The 13,001-nt window shown below is 56.8% G+C and overlaps 1 protein-coding gene across 3 annotated transcripts in view; it reads right to left on the reverse strand.

The window, feature by feature from the left end:
• Positions 1-3,932: 3,932 nt before the first annotated feature.
• The window catches only part of LOC120399064 (cytosolic purine 5'-nucleotidase-like), a 35,750-nt gene continuing 26,681 nt past the window's right edge, over positions 3,933-13,001 (reverse strand). For 2 of the 3 annotated variants that reach the window (XM_039526948.1, XM_039526947.1), the window contains exons 13-18: positions 12,684-12,854; positions 12,079-12,130; positions 9,061-9,121; positions 7,997-8,173; positions 7,336-7,437; positions 3,933-4,867 (exon numbers count right to left, since the gene is read on the reverse strand). In XM_039526948.1, the coding sequence (XP_039382882.1) occupies positions 4,811-4,867; positions 7,336-7,437; positions 7,997-8,173; positions 9,061-9,121; positions 12,079-12,130; positions 12,684-12,854 (620 nt within the window). In that variant the 3' untranslated portion in view covers positions 3,933-4,810. The remainder of the gene's footprint in view (positions 4,868-7,335; positions 7,438-7,996; positions 8,174-9,060; positions 9,122-12,078; positions 12,131-12,683; positions 12,855-13,001) is intronic. The other variant, XM_039526949.1, reaches the window with a different exon arrangement.

Consider the following 13,001-nt stretch of genomic DNA (forward strand, 5'->3'; position numbering starts at 1 on the left):
GGTTAAAGTGAATGAGTTGCGGAGTGCCTACTGCAAAGCCCGCGAGGGAAACTGCCGCTCCGGCGCTGCCCCCACGACCTGCTGTTTCTACAAAGAGCTGGACGCAATACTTGGGGGTGACCCCACTGCCAATCTGACGACCACGATGGACACTTCAGAGCTGGGGGAGGAGGAGAAGGAAAGCGAGAGTGAGGGTACTGGGGCAGGAGGAGACACCCTGGAGTCTCTGGAGGCATGCAGCCAGGATCTCTTCTCAAGCCAGGAGGAAGGTAGCCAGTCACAGCAGCTGGTACTTGGTGGAGGACAAACAGAGGAGCAGTTCCCGGTAAGCAGCTTTTATTTTCAGGATGGAAATTTTTCGGGAGGAGGGAGGGTTAGGGCTGCATGCATGCATGCCTAGATGCGGAACAGCGCATTGATATGGTTTATCACATCGCAGTAATCGGCCTCGGTAATCTCTTTGAAAGTCTCATCCAGAACATGGGCAATGCGCTTGTGCAGGTTTATTGGGAGAGCCACTGTGGTCCTTGTCCCAGTCAGGCTAATGCGTCCGCACCACTGTGCCGCTAGGGGTGGGGGGACCATTGCTGCACACAGGCAAGCTGCATAGGGGCCAGGGCGGAATCCACATTGCAGTAGAAGACCCTCCCGTGCTTCCCAGGTGACCCTCAGCAGCGAGATATCTTCCAGGATAAACTCCTGTGGAAAATGTTGGGATAGTGTTCAGTGTAGGTGCCCCCTGCAGCTGTTGGCTCTCCCCAAGGCACAGAAACCCAGAGGACAGTACAGCCCTGAAACAATCAGTCCCCCTTACTCACCATTTCGGGTTATGTGCGCTCTCTTTGGGATGGGAAAATTATGCTATTGTGAAGACTGTTGCCCTCCTTAAGTGCGGGGGAATCATTACTCTGTCTGGTATAAACAATGCTGCCTCTGTTAAGTGTTGCGTTTTGCCTTTACAGATGCAACCTTGAGATCTCGGCTGTCCGTGTTATCACCGGCTGAGAGACTGCAAAACCTCCGGAAGAAGCCGCGAAAAAGCAAAGACCACATGCTGCACGAAGTGATGCATCAATCTCTCACAGAGAATCAAAAAGCGCAGGAGTGGAGGGAGAGGGAAAGCAGGATCCGCAAGGAAAACGCAGCGCACCGGAAGCAAAGCACAGAGTGGCTGATAAGCATCCTGGAGCGCCAAGCAGACTCTATCCAGGTGCTTGTAGCCATGCAGGCGGAGCACTACCGCCTCTGTCCCCCCCCTGCACCCCTTGTTCCAAAGTTCTTTCCCTTGTGCCCCCATGTCAGCTCCAACCCCCCTTCCCCAACATCCGGGTTCTTACCACCACCAACTGCCTCCAACACCTCTATGTTCACCAACCAGCCCTGAGAACTACAACCCTTACCCTCTGCACTCAACCCCCATCACCATGCAGTATAGCCATCCTGAAGTGCAGCACTCATTGCACAGCACTCCAGACAAGACATAGGCAAATCTGTGATTGTACCATTCCCCACCCCACCCCCTTGCCCTTTCTGATTCCCAAAAAGTTGTTTCTTTCAATAAAGTAATTTTCTTTTCAATAAATGAATTTTTGGCTTTGAAAACAGTCTTTATTAGCGCATAAAGTTAAAGATACCCTAGCCCAGGAAAGAAACAGGCACTGCAAATCAGCTTAGCAAAAACAGATTCCTACTAACATTGTAACCACTGCACTTCACTCTCGTGCAAGGCACCAAACATTACTGTTGGTTTTCAGCCTCAAATTCCTCCTTCAAGGCATCCCTAATCCTCGCAGCCGTGTGCTGGGCCTCTCTAGTAGCCCTGCTCTCTGGCTGTGCAAATTCAGCCTACAGGCGTTGAACCTCGGAGGTCCATGCCTGACCGAATCTTTCACCCTTCCCTTCACAAATATTATAGAGGGTACAGCATGCGGATATAACCGCGGGGATGCTGTTTTCGCCCAAGTCCAGCTTCCCATACAGAGATCACCAGCAGCCCTTTAAACGGCCAAAAGCACACTCCACAGTCATTCGGCACCGGCTCAGCCTGTGGTTGAACCGTTCCTTGCTGCTGTCAAGGCTCCCTGAGTACGGTTTCATGAGCCACAGCATTAATAGGTAAGCGGGGTCTCCAAGGATCACAATGGGCATTTTGACATCCCCAAATGTGATCTTCCGCTCTGGGAAAAAAGTCCCTGCCTGCAACTTCCTTAACAGGCCAGTGTTCCGAAAGATGCGTGCATCATGCACCTTTCCGGGCCAGCCTGCGTTAATGTCAATGAAACGCCCACGGTGATCCACAAGCACCTGGAGAACCATAGAGAAATACCCCTTCCGATTAACGTACTCGGATTCTAGGTGGGGTGGTGCCAGAATAGGAATATGCGTCCCATCTGTCGCCCATTTGTGCAAAGCCATCCACAATGTCCTGCACGTTCCCCAGAGTCACGGTTCTTCTTAGCAGGATGCGATTAATGGCCCTGCAAACTTGCATCAACACGATTCCAACGGTCGACTTTCCCACTCCAAACTGATTCGTGACCAATCGGTAGCTGTCTGGAGTTGCCAGCTCCCAGATTGCAATAGCCACCCGCTTCTCCCCTGGCAGGGCAGCTCTCAATCTTGTGTCCTTGCGCCGCAGGGTGGGGGCGAGCTCCTCACACAGTCCCATGAAGGTGGCTTTTCTCATCCGAAAGTTCTGCAGCCACTGCTCGTCATCCCAGACTTGCATGACGATGTGATCCCACCACTCAGTGCTTGTTTCCTGAGCCCAAAAGCGGTGTTCCATGGTGCTGAGCATGTCTGTGAATGCCACAAGCAATTTCGTGTCGTACGCATTACGCGACTCGCTATCATTGTCAGACTCCTCACTGTCACTTTGGATCTTAAGGAATAGCTCAACTGCCAAACGTGATGTGCTGGCGAGACTCATCAGCATACTCCTCAGCAGTTTGGGTTCCATTTCCCGCAGACCGACACGAAACACAGATCGCGCTGCACAGAAACCGTTGAAAGATGGCGCCAAATGTGGACGGAAACACAGGGATTGCTGGGATGTGAAGCGATGCATCACGGGGCGTTGGGACAGGAACCAGAATGACCCGCACCCTCCGCCCCCTTCCCACAACCCATGGCGCCAGAATGGGGAGAGGTGCTCTGTGGGATAGCTGCCCATAATGCGCCACTCCCAACACCGCTGCAAATGTGGCCACGAGAGTGCGCTGGTAGCTGTCAGCGTGGCCAGACTGAAGCGCTTTCCCTACTCAGCTGTACGAAGACAGGTTTAACTCCCAGTGCTGCAAGTGTAACCAAACCCTAAGTATTTCTAAAGCAGCTTGTCTGCTCAATACCTCGAGGGGGTCGTGCATGGTCCCAGTCTCCACACTGAGTTGGGGGACACACATCAGACCCTCTCCCACCAAAGACAGTACCCAGTGGTCTTATTTTGTAGTGTCTTTATTCATAAACTAAATTTAAAAACATGTATACAATAGCCTTAAAAATTCTCCCGCCCTAGTCAAACTCCTCCATTCTCAAAGAGCTGCCTGTGTGCTTTGAGCCATGAAAGTCAATGCAGGAGCAGCTCTGCACACCGTCTAGAGTGCTCAAACCCAAAGGAACCTCCTTTCCCTTCCCTCTCCCTCCCCCACCCCCAAATCTCTCACACACACTGTATTCTCCATCCCCTTCTACTTATGGATGTAGGGCCCTCTCAGCACTGTTGCAGAGGTAGATGGTATATACACTTGGATGCTGCTGTGATCTGGATTCCTGTTCACGCTGTGGGATAGTCTGCACCACTCTGGTAGCTGACTTGATTTAAATTTACAATCAGGAACTTTCTCTGCCCTGCTCTGGAAGGCTGCAGTGCTAGGGCACACCTGCATTTCCAGTGGATCCATCATTTAGCACCAAAGGGAAGAAGTATGGAGCTTGTGACTTTAAAATTCAGTCAGGTTTGAGCCTTACGGGGACAGCGTGGATTCTTTTATTCCCTGAACAGACCTAGGACAGCCTTCATGCACAAGCCTCTAAAAACTGGTACTCAGTTTGTGGGAGGGGGTTGGGCACTCTCAAGCATCCCTGCTAATATAAATGCAGTGGGGCTGCAGAGTGTTTCCTGAAGGAGGAGCTGGGATCCCAGCTCAAAAGAAATCTAGCTATTCAATGTATACGGAATGAGAGTTCACAGCGCCTGGGGGGATGGTGGGGGAGTGGAGGCAGAGGGCACAGACCAGCACTGCCTGCTCCGAGCCCCAAAATCCAGGTTCAGCCACAGGCCCCAGAGAATCTGAGCTTTCTTTTCCCATCCCGTGTAAGAACAGTGGAATCGGTCAGGGTCACTAGCTCCTGGCTTGTAAGGGGTGAGTTTATCTGACTCCAGGAACCCCACCACTGTAGTAGACTCTCACAAAGCAACAACTGCTGCATGAGTCAACCTAGCAAAGGAGAAATCAGAGTGGGGACTGGACAGAGAAACTAGCGTACCACAGACTTCTCCTAGTGCACCAGCAGCGGCCTCTTGCCCTTCCCTGGCTGCTGCAAGCCTTTCTGCCTCAGAGGCAGTTGAGGGGATACCTGGCCATGAACTGTCTCCACTGACTCAATCCCTGGAGGAAAATGCAAACAACTGCTGGATTCCAAAGGGCCCCCTTAGGCACTGGCAGCTAAGGCCAGACGGGCCGGGATAGTTGGCATGCAGTGTCTCTTTTCAGAACACTCTCCCGTTTCACAGGATTTTGACGCCTCAGAAAAATGCTTTGTTCTGGGTTTGGCGGCTGCCGTCCAGTCAGCAATCAGCCTGTGGCCCGGCTCAGTCATCGTCGTCATCCTCAGCCTCGTCCGTGTCCTGAAAAATGCCTCTGAGGTTCTGGAATGAGAGACGGTTGGCACTACCTGAGAGCTGTGTCCATGTCACTGCTGCTCTAAAACCCATTCTCACGGAGTAGGAGTCTGATCCTGCCCAACTGCTAGTTCTGCTTTTCCAAACGCCAGAGCTACCACTTCCCTGCTGTGCCTGAGTCTCCTTACTCAGCAGTAGGCCAGGGCCTCCAAACCGCTCACGGGCTTTTCAACGTGACACCGCAAGCCCTGCAGCAGTGAGGGAATGCTGGGCTGGAGGCTGGGCGCATTCCTGCTGTAGCCAGGCTGCTGCTGGAGGCACAGCCCCCAGTGGAGCCCTGCACAGGACTGTATTTTTAATGCCACTCCTCGCTTAATTTAAGTATTAAAACCTTTATTTTTTACAGGTAAAGTGGCTTTACATTGCTGAAATTCTGTTCGTGACAAACTGATGGGATATTTAGTGTTTTCCTGCAAATTCCCAGTCTGTTTTTTCCCCCCTCCCAATCCCACCAGCAACATTTTACTCACTCCCACTCTTATAGAAGCAGGTCCTGTGGGATCCCAGGTCTGCTGCAGGGCTCTAGCCCACAGCCACACTGGGTCCAGGGCAACCTGCTCTATTTGCCCCTCAAATCTAGGGGGAGAGCTTCAAATTTTCTGAGTTACTAAACATTTAAAGGACAGAAGACAGCAAATCAGCTGGGTTGCAACATCTCCCCAAGCCATGAGCATAGGCCTGGGTAAGCTGACGCAGCAGCAGCTGGCTAACCTGATTGGATTTGTGTGTATGATGCACCAGGTCAAAAAGGAGATCAGGGAGGCAGTACAAGGTCTGGGTTGCTAAGCCCTGCAGTGCTCAGCTCAAAGCTTTGCTGGAGAACCACAGTGACAGACAGTAAAGAGCCCAAAGAGAATTGTAGCTTCCTGTCTAATCCAAAGCCAGCCACTGGCCTGACTTGAGTACTACAGGCAATTACTTGGCTGATCTCCTCCTGCTCCGCTGCCCCATAGATCTCACTTTACTGGCTGTGAAGCAGAATTTCTGCAAAGGTGGAGGCACAAGCATTTCCCACAGGGTGTGGGAGCGCGTGGGGGGGGGGGGCATTTCTTCAGGTGCATCACAGCCTTTGGAACCCCTGGCTCCCATCACATGACCTGGCCTGAAGCCCCAAATCATCTTGGCTTGGGAGGGCAGGTTGGAGTGACACTGCAACCCAGTCTGATTAGGAACAGGCTGGCTACAGTGCACCATCCCCTGGGGTTTAATTAGGTGGGATAGTTGCATGAAAACGGGATATTTCCTGCTCTGGCTGCTTTTCCGCACCAGGAGAGGGATTAAGGCAGTTTGAGGCCCCTGTCACGCAGATGGCTCAAAGGAGCCCAGCACCCAGGCCATCCCCAGCAGTCTGAGTGGGATGGCTGCAAGCTGGCTGGCGCCGTGCCTTTAAGGAAGCCCAGCTGCAGATGTAGCTAGGGCATGGCCCTGTCTTTGGTTGCTGGGCCAGCCTGCACCTGGGGGCAGCCATTGTGCTGGGAGGTTGGTGCTGCCTGTTAGGAGACACACACAGCACAGCTGGAAGGGGCGAGGGCTGAAAGCTAGGAGTGTGTAAGGGTCTAACTTGGCTCAATGACTTGTTTGCTCACTGACGGCTGCCTTGGCCTCCCTGTGCTGCAGTACCCATTGCCAGAGAACAGGCCCAGCGGGGCTACCTGGGCAGAACGGTCGCAGGCGTCGTTACCGGCCAAGTGTTGTGCAAAAGCCCAACTCAGAGAGGTCCAAGGGCCAAGCTCCAAATGCATCTGATCAGCCCAGAGAGCAGTTCCCGCTCTGGGGCTGTATTGAGTTTTGCTGGACATGTCTACTCTTCACACCATGGCTGAGGTGTACTTGGCACTGCCCCGCAAGGGCTACCGCAACCCTCGTAGGTCAGAGGGAAGGGCGGAGAGTGCTGGTCTAGCCAGCACCGCTCAGGAAAGCCACCCCTGTTGCACGCCCACCAGGGCTAGCAGCAGCGCTAGTGTGGACTGGCACAGGCTTTACCCACTTGGGGCAGGGGAAGAAGGCCCATGCCCACTCCAACTGCTGCTACCATCCGTGGAGCTGCAATGGTGGGAGGCCTTTGGAAAAAGCTGGAGCAGCCCCAGCTTCAGGGTGCTGATGACATGGCAGGGGCTGCTTGGTGGCTAGGACCCGGTCAAGGAGTAGCCCGTGGGCTGGATGCAGGGCGGCTGGGCAGACAAGGTGGGCAGTGAGGGGCAGCAGGAGTCCAGTACAGAGGCTAATGCCCCGTGGTGGTGGAGAGAGGGACGGGAAAGCTGGGAGAGTGAAGCAGATCAGCCCAGAGAGTGAGAGGAGAGAGAAGCCAGGTGCAATGAACGTAGAAGGTGGAAAGGTCGGAGGTGAAAGAGCATAAGGTCAACAGTGCAGCCACCCCCAGGCAGGGAGAAGAGAGGCCCCAGAGGCGCCTGGCTGTGTTACCGCCACCCACCCACCTGGTGGCCATGGAAGCTGAGCTGGTGCAGCCGATGCCCCGTTAACAAGCCCGACTCCCTGAGCTCCAGGTGCACGTGCTCTACAGTCGATTCATGTGGCATCTGTGGGAGCAGGGAGAGCATTTGCACACAGATTTTGGGCTTTGAGCTTCTCCAGCTCTACACTGCCCTGGGTTGGGGCCCCACCTTGTGAGCTGTACCAGGGTAGATCTAGGGAAGCAGTGATTGGATGGACCCAGTGGTGTCTCCCCCCACGGCTAGAGGCACCTCCCAGCCTTTATACATCTCCTTCCATAGAGGGCTTCAAAAGCACCTCCCACATATTAACAAAGCCTCACAAGAGGGGTCAATAGCAGCACGCCTGCTGAAGAAACTGAGGCTCAGAGAGTCCCTGGCAGGGCTGGGAATAGAGCCCAGCTCTCCTGGCTTCCAGCTCAGTGCCTGAGCCACAAGCAGTGCCAGCTGCATCCTGCCCTAGGGCGAACCTGAGCCCATTGGATGGCCCTGTTGAGTTGCCCTCTGGACAATGGGCAAGCTCCCAGGACAGGCCAGCCGGACTGACCCAGGGCAGAGTCCTGGCCGTCATCTCCCTCTCCAACCCAGGCTCCCTGTGGTCCCAGCCCATCTCCTTGCCCCGGCTTTGCCCTGGCCGGGTGCGTACCAGCACGGGCGGTGCACGGAACAGGTAGCTGAAGGGGTAGTAGAGGAAGTTGAGGAAGGAGGCGGCGTAGAGGTCTGCATAGCGCATCAGCTGGTTGGCAAAGAGCGTCTGGCGGGAACCACAGCGGAAGAGGCTGCCCATCTTCCCGTAGCACATGTCCATCTTGTGGGTGAGGTTCTGCAGGAGACAGCAAGTGAGTCAGCATGGCCTGAGGCCCAGCCCTGCCCTGGCTCCCCAGGGAGGAGATGGGGGCCTGGCAGTGTAGGACCCTTTTTTAAATGGAGACTCAGCTACAGGACAGACACCGCAACAGAGACATCAAAACCAGCACAGGTGCACGCTCCAGGGGACTGGCCAACGCTCAGGGCTATGTACCACCACAAGGCCCAACAAAGTCTAGGGAATCCCTGCCAGGGACCCCCCAGACCCTACTGTGTCAGGCCCTGCCTGCTTCCTCCAGTGCTAGCCCCTCCTGGCCAGGAAGCTCAATCCCCACCACACCAGAGTTGCTCTTCTGCCTGGCAGAGGTAGCTCAGATTTTGCTGCCCTTTTGGCACCAGCCTGGCACCTACTGTGTTCATTCCTTGTGCCCCTCCATGCAGAGATCAGCTCTGGCAGCAGAGGATTTGGGTGTCTGCTTCTGCAGAGCGGAGCCACAGCACCAGCAAACAGCAGGAGAAGGCACCCAAGCCTTTCTGATGTGGGAAAGGGATCAGGAGGTGAACGCAGGGGCCCCAGCACCATGCTTGACACACACCCCCCCTCCGCCGAACGGCAGCTATAGCTAGACACAAGGAAGCAGAGATCATTCTGTGACCCAGCTGGGACCTGCTGTGGACCAGGCAGCCAGGCCCTAGGGGCTGGGCTGCTGCTCACTGCCCTGGTGGGGGAGCAGGATGATCCAGGAGCACCAGCTGACAGTCTTCCCCTCACTTCTGCCTCCCCTCCCACCACCCCCCGTTGCCAGAGGCATGAGGAACAGGAAGCAAGTGTCTGCTCTCTCACTCCCCCAGCTCTTAAAACAAGGCCCCAAAGCCCCTCCCTGAGCCAAGAGCGCTGGGTACCTGGATCTGGCGCTTGATGGAGCTGATGTCTGGACGCTCGCTGCTGCCGCTGTCCAAGGGCCTGAGGAGAGCACAGCGCGGCACCAGGGTGAGGGCTGCTGGAGGGGGCAGTCCCAGCCCCTCCAGCCTCCCAGCCGCTCCCTGCACAGTGCTCTGGTCTGAACAAGAGCCGTTGCTACATGCCCACAAGGCGGCCCAGTTAACATCCAGACCTGGGTTGATTCTGCCATGTCAGATGCCCCAGAACCCCCCCCTCATGCCAGGAGGGCATCCCACCCTACCCCGCCTGGGTGTAACTGACACGAGGGACAGGACTGAGCCCCTGCCCCTTTGTGCTCCCCGACTCCGGGACGGGTCATGGTGCAGCCCTCGCTCGGTGCTAACAAGGGGTTGTTGGTTTCCAAGGCTCTGCGAGGCCCCCGACAGATTGGCACAGTGTGACGGCAATGAGCAGGCATCAGAGGGCCGGCCTGACACAGCGAGCGCCTCTCCCAGACCTGGGACCTTCAGGGACACTCCAGCAACAGTTGGAGGCCTTAGGAGGGGGAGAAAGGGTCCCCAAGGAATAGCCCCATTGCAGGGGCCTGCCTGGCTGGCAGAGAGCAGCTGTACGCAGTGCCTGGCATTATGGGTATTCTCTGCATCCCAGCGGGTATGTTAGAGCAGCCCCAGAGCGTCTCTTGCTTACAGTGCATGGCCCCAGAACTCAGGGAGCTCCAAAGGGGGTTAAAGCCCCCTCATACCCCTTCCCTGTTGTGCCTCAAGTGCCAGGGCTCAGGCCCTCCGCCATGGGGATGTTCCCTGGAGGGACCTCATGTGCAATCCCAAACATCCAGAACGATGAGCGTTCCCGACCCCTTTCTGCCAGCCCCCAGCTACAGAATATGCCTAGGGAGGCTTTTGCTCGGCCACACCCATTTGAGTGTAGCCCGCCCCTCACAGAGCCACACGGTCTGACTTGCAGCTGCATCGCTATGTAAGGGGAGCAGTGTGGAACGGGCGAGGTCACTGCTGGGCAGGTGCCCGCTGGGCTGCCTGCCCAGGGCGTTGCAGAGTCTTGGGAGCCTTGGGGACTAGCCGGCTCGGTGACCATTGCGCCTCACGTGCGGGGGTGGGGCTGCTTGTGGGGTTTCCCAGTCACAGCTCAAAAACCAGATTTCCCAACAGCTTCCCCAGCCACATGACCCTTGGGGGCAGAGCCAAAGGCAGGTTCTCCTTCTACTCCCACCAGGTTAAGGCCTTGTCTAGCCTACAAAATTAAGGCGACCTACAGCCACCGCTGTAATTACTGCAGTTTGTCCTGTCCACACTGTCCTCCTCCTACCAGGAGTGCCTGTCCTCACCAGGAGCGCGTGCACTGACAAATGGGGCAGCGTGGGGGGCTGACAGCCTGAGTTGTCAGCCCTGTGCCAAGCTCACCGCTGGAGCCCCCCCCACCCCGAGCTGTCAGCCCCACCCGAGGGCAGGGGGCTCCAGCGGCGAGTCTGGCAGGGGGCTTACAGCCAACAGGTGATGTCAATAATGCAGTGTCTTCACTGCCACTGTGTTGCCCTAACTCCAGCGACCTAAGTGCTACGCCTCTCACGGAGGTGGCGTTATTAGCTTGGTGCAGTGGGTGACTTACACTGGCGGGAGCACCGTTGTAGTGTCGACATAAGCTGCCTTATGCTGCCCTAACTCTGGAGTGGAGACCAGGCCTAAGTCAGGTCGGCCTTGGCTGAAAGCAGTGGGGCTGCCCCTGGGATAGAGGAACCAGCCCTGGCTGGAGAGCGCTAGCCCAAGAGGAATGAGTGAGCGTGTACTAATGGGGTGGGGGTCTAACCCCACCATTTCGCAACCTTCCCTGCCGTATTCGCATCCAGGCCAGTCTAGAATTCACACTCTCCCCCTCCAGCTGGATTCGCTAGCAACCAAACCTCACGTACGCAATGGGCCCAGCAAATTCAGCGGCGGAGATGGTGACTCTCCAGCACCAGCAATGCGGAGAACAGCGCAGCCGCGCAGAGAGGCCTCAACCTGCTGCCACTGAGTCGCTCTGAGCTCACTCCAGGGGGAAGTTGGCCCACAGAGCGTCTGGCCCCTTCCCCCACTGCTGGCTGGCATGCGAGGCGGCCGCTCGCCTTTGCTGTTTCATGGGGAGATGGGGTGCGGCTGCTTCTCTTTCGTTCCAAAGCTGGCAGCGTGACAGGCTTGGTGCTCTCTGACTCACTGGCTAGAGAGCAACAGCTGATCTGTGTCTGCACAGAGCCTGGCACAGTGGGGCCCTGGTCCATGCCTGGGGTTCCCAGGCACTAGCACCGCACAAACAAGGGGGCAGGAGGGGCCACTTTGAAGTGATCCAGCCAGGGCACCCCAGGGAAGCGCTGGCTCATCGCCTAAGGAGGGCCAAGCACTTTGCGGACACAGTGACATAGGCCAACAGAGGATCACTATCCCTGTTGCACAGATGGGGAAACTGAGGCAGCCAGCGAGGAAGGGGCTATACGGTGATTCAGTGGCAGATCTAAGAATAGAACCCAGGAGTCCTGCTCTAACCCACTAGACCCCACTCCCCTCCCAGAGCTGGGAACAGAACCCAGGAGTCCTGGCTCCCAATCCTGGTCTTGATCAGTATTTCTCATTTCCCGTGCAAGGTGCTGCATGGACACAGAACACAGGGCCTGACCCCAGGGAGCTTACAACCTACCAGTGCTCCCTCTCCAACTCTGCTTTCCCTACACTGCCCCAGACACACTGGGGTCTGGTCAGCTCCCGGCATAAGCTCCGCACCAGGGGGTGTTGCTGCTGCCCTTCCGCTTGGTTATTCAGTCAGACAGCCACAGGTTTGCCCTGTTCCAGCTGCAGAGAGAGAAGCTGACATGTTCCCTGCAGCTCTGGGCTCTGTGGAGGGGAGGAACCAAACTGTGGGGCTGGCTCTGGGGTCTGAGCCCCCAGTCAAGCACCAAGTGACCTTCCCCCACCTCTCTGCACTCAGGCTCTGCCATGCAGCTAGAGCTCAGCTTCTCTCCTTCCACTTACTGGTACAGCTCCGCCAGAAGCACGTCCAGGCTCCGCAGCTCCTCGAAGATCTCTGCAAGCAGAAGAGGGCGAGGGGGGAGGCACGGGGGGGGGTTAGCTGGGAGTGACATTCTCTGTCAGTCCTGGCTCCCGACAGCCCCGGCCCACCTGGGGGTCAGACGCGGATCCTTTCCCCAGCTGCATGAAGCTCAGCACAGCTTAGGATCAGTGGAATTGGGGGGAGATTGCACCCCAGCACAGGCCAAGGACAGCTGGCCCAGACCCACAGCTGGATGCAGCACTCCCAGGAGCCCATGGTGACAGGATCAACCTCAGCTCAGGCCTTCTCAGGGCTGGCCCATGGCATGAAGCTTCAGAGAGGTGCTTTGCTGTTAGTCTGTACCTGCTCAGGGGTATACGCAGCCCCAGGAGGCAGGGGGGAAGAGGTTCCCCATCGCGGGGGGAGAAAGGGGGAACCAGGCATGGCTCTAATGCTTCCCTCGGCCTGGGCACTGGCTGTAGGGATCCCCAGCACTTTGCCACCACCACCACCACCACCCCCAGCCCTGGGCACACACCCTGCCCCATGCTCCCCCGCCAGGCACCCAGGCCAGGGCGCTCCTCACCGCTCTTCTCTGTCCACACGTGCAGCTCTCGGGCCAGCTCGGGCACCACCAGGAAGGTGCGCCAGCCCTGCCTCTTCTTGGACTTGAGGATGTCCCCGAAGATGTGGTCCCCGATGTAGAGGATGTCCTTGCCCTTCACCCCCAGGAGGTCGCACACCATGTCCGAGGAGCCTGGGGCGAGAGGACCGGAGCTCAGCGCCTGTGGCCTGAGGGCACACTCTGCCCACAGGAGACCATGTGCTGGGGGAAGGTCCCAGCAGGATTCCTGGGGGCAGCTACAGGCCCTGGGCCAGGGGGCGGGTGGGGCACCAGGCATTA

The sequence above is a fragment of the Mauremys reevesii genome, linkage group 2 (genome assembly GCF_016161935.1).
Source record: "Mauremys reevesii isolate NIE-2019 linkage group 2, ASM1616193v1, whole genome shotgun sequence".
NCBI lineage: Eukaryota > Metazoa > Chordata > Testudines > Geoemydidae > Mauremys > Mauremys reevesii.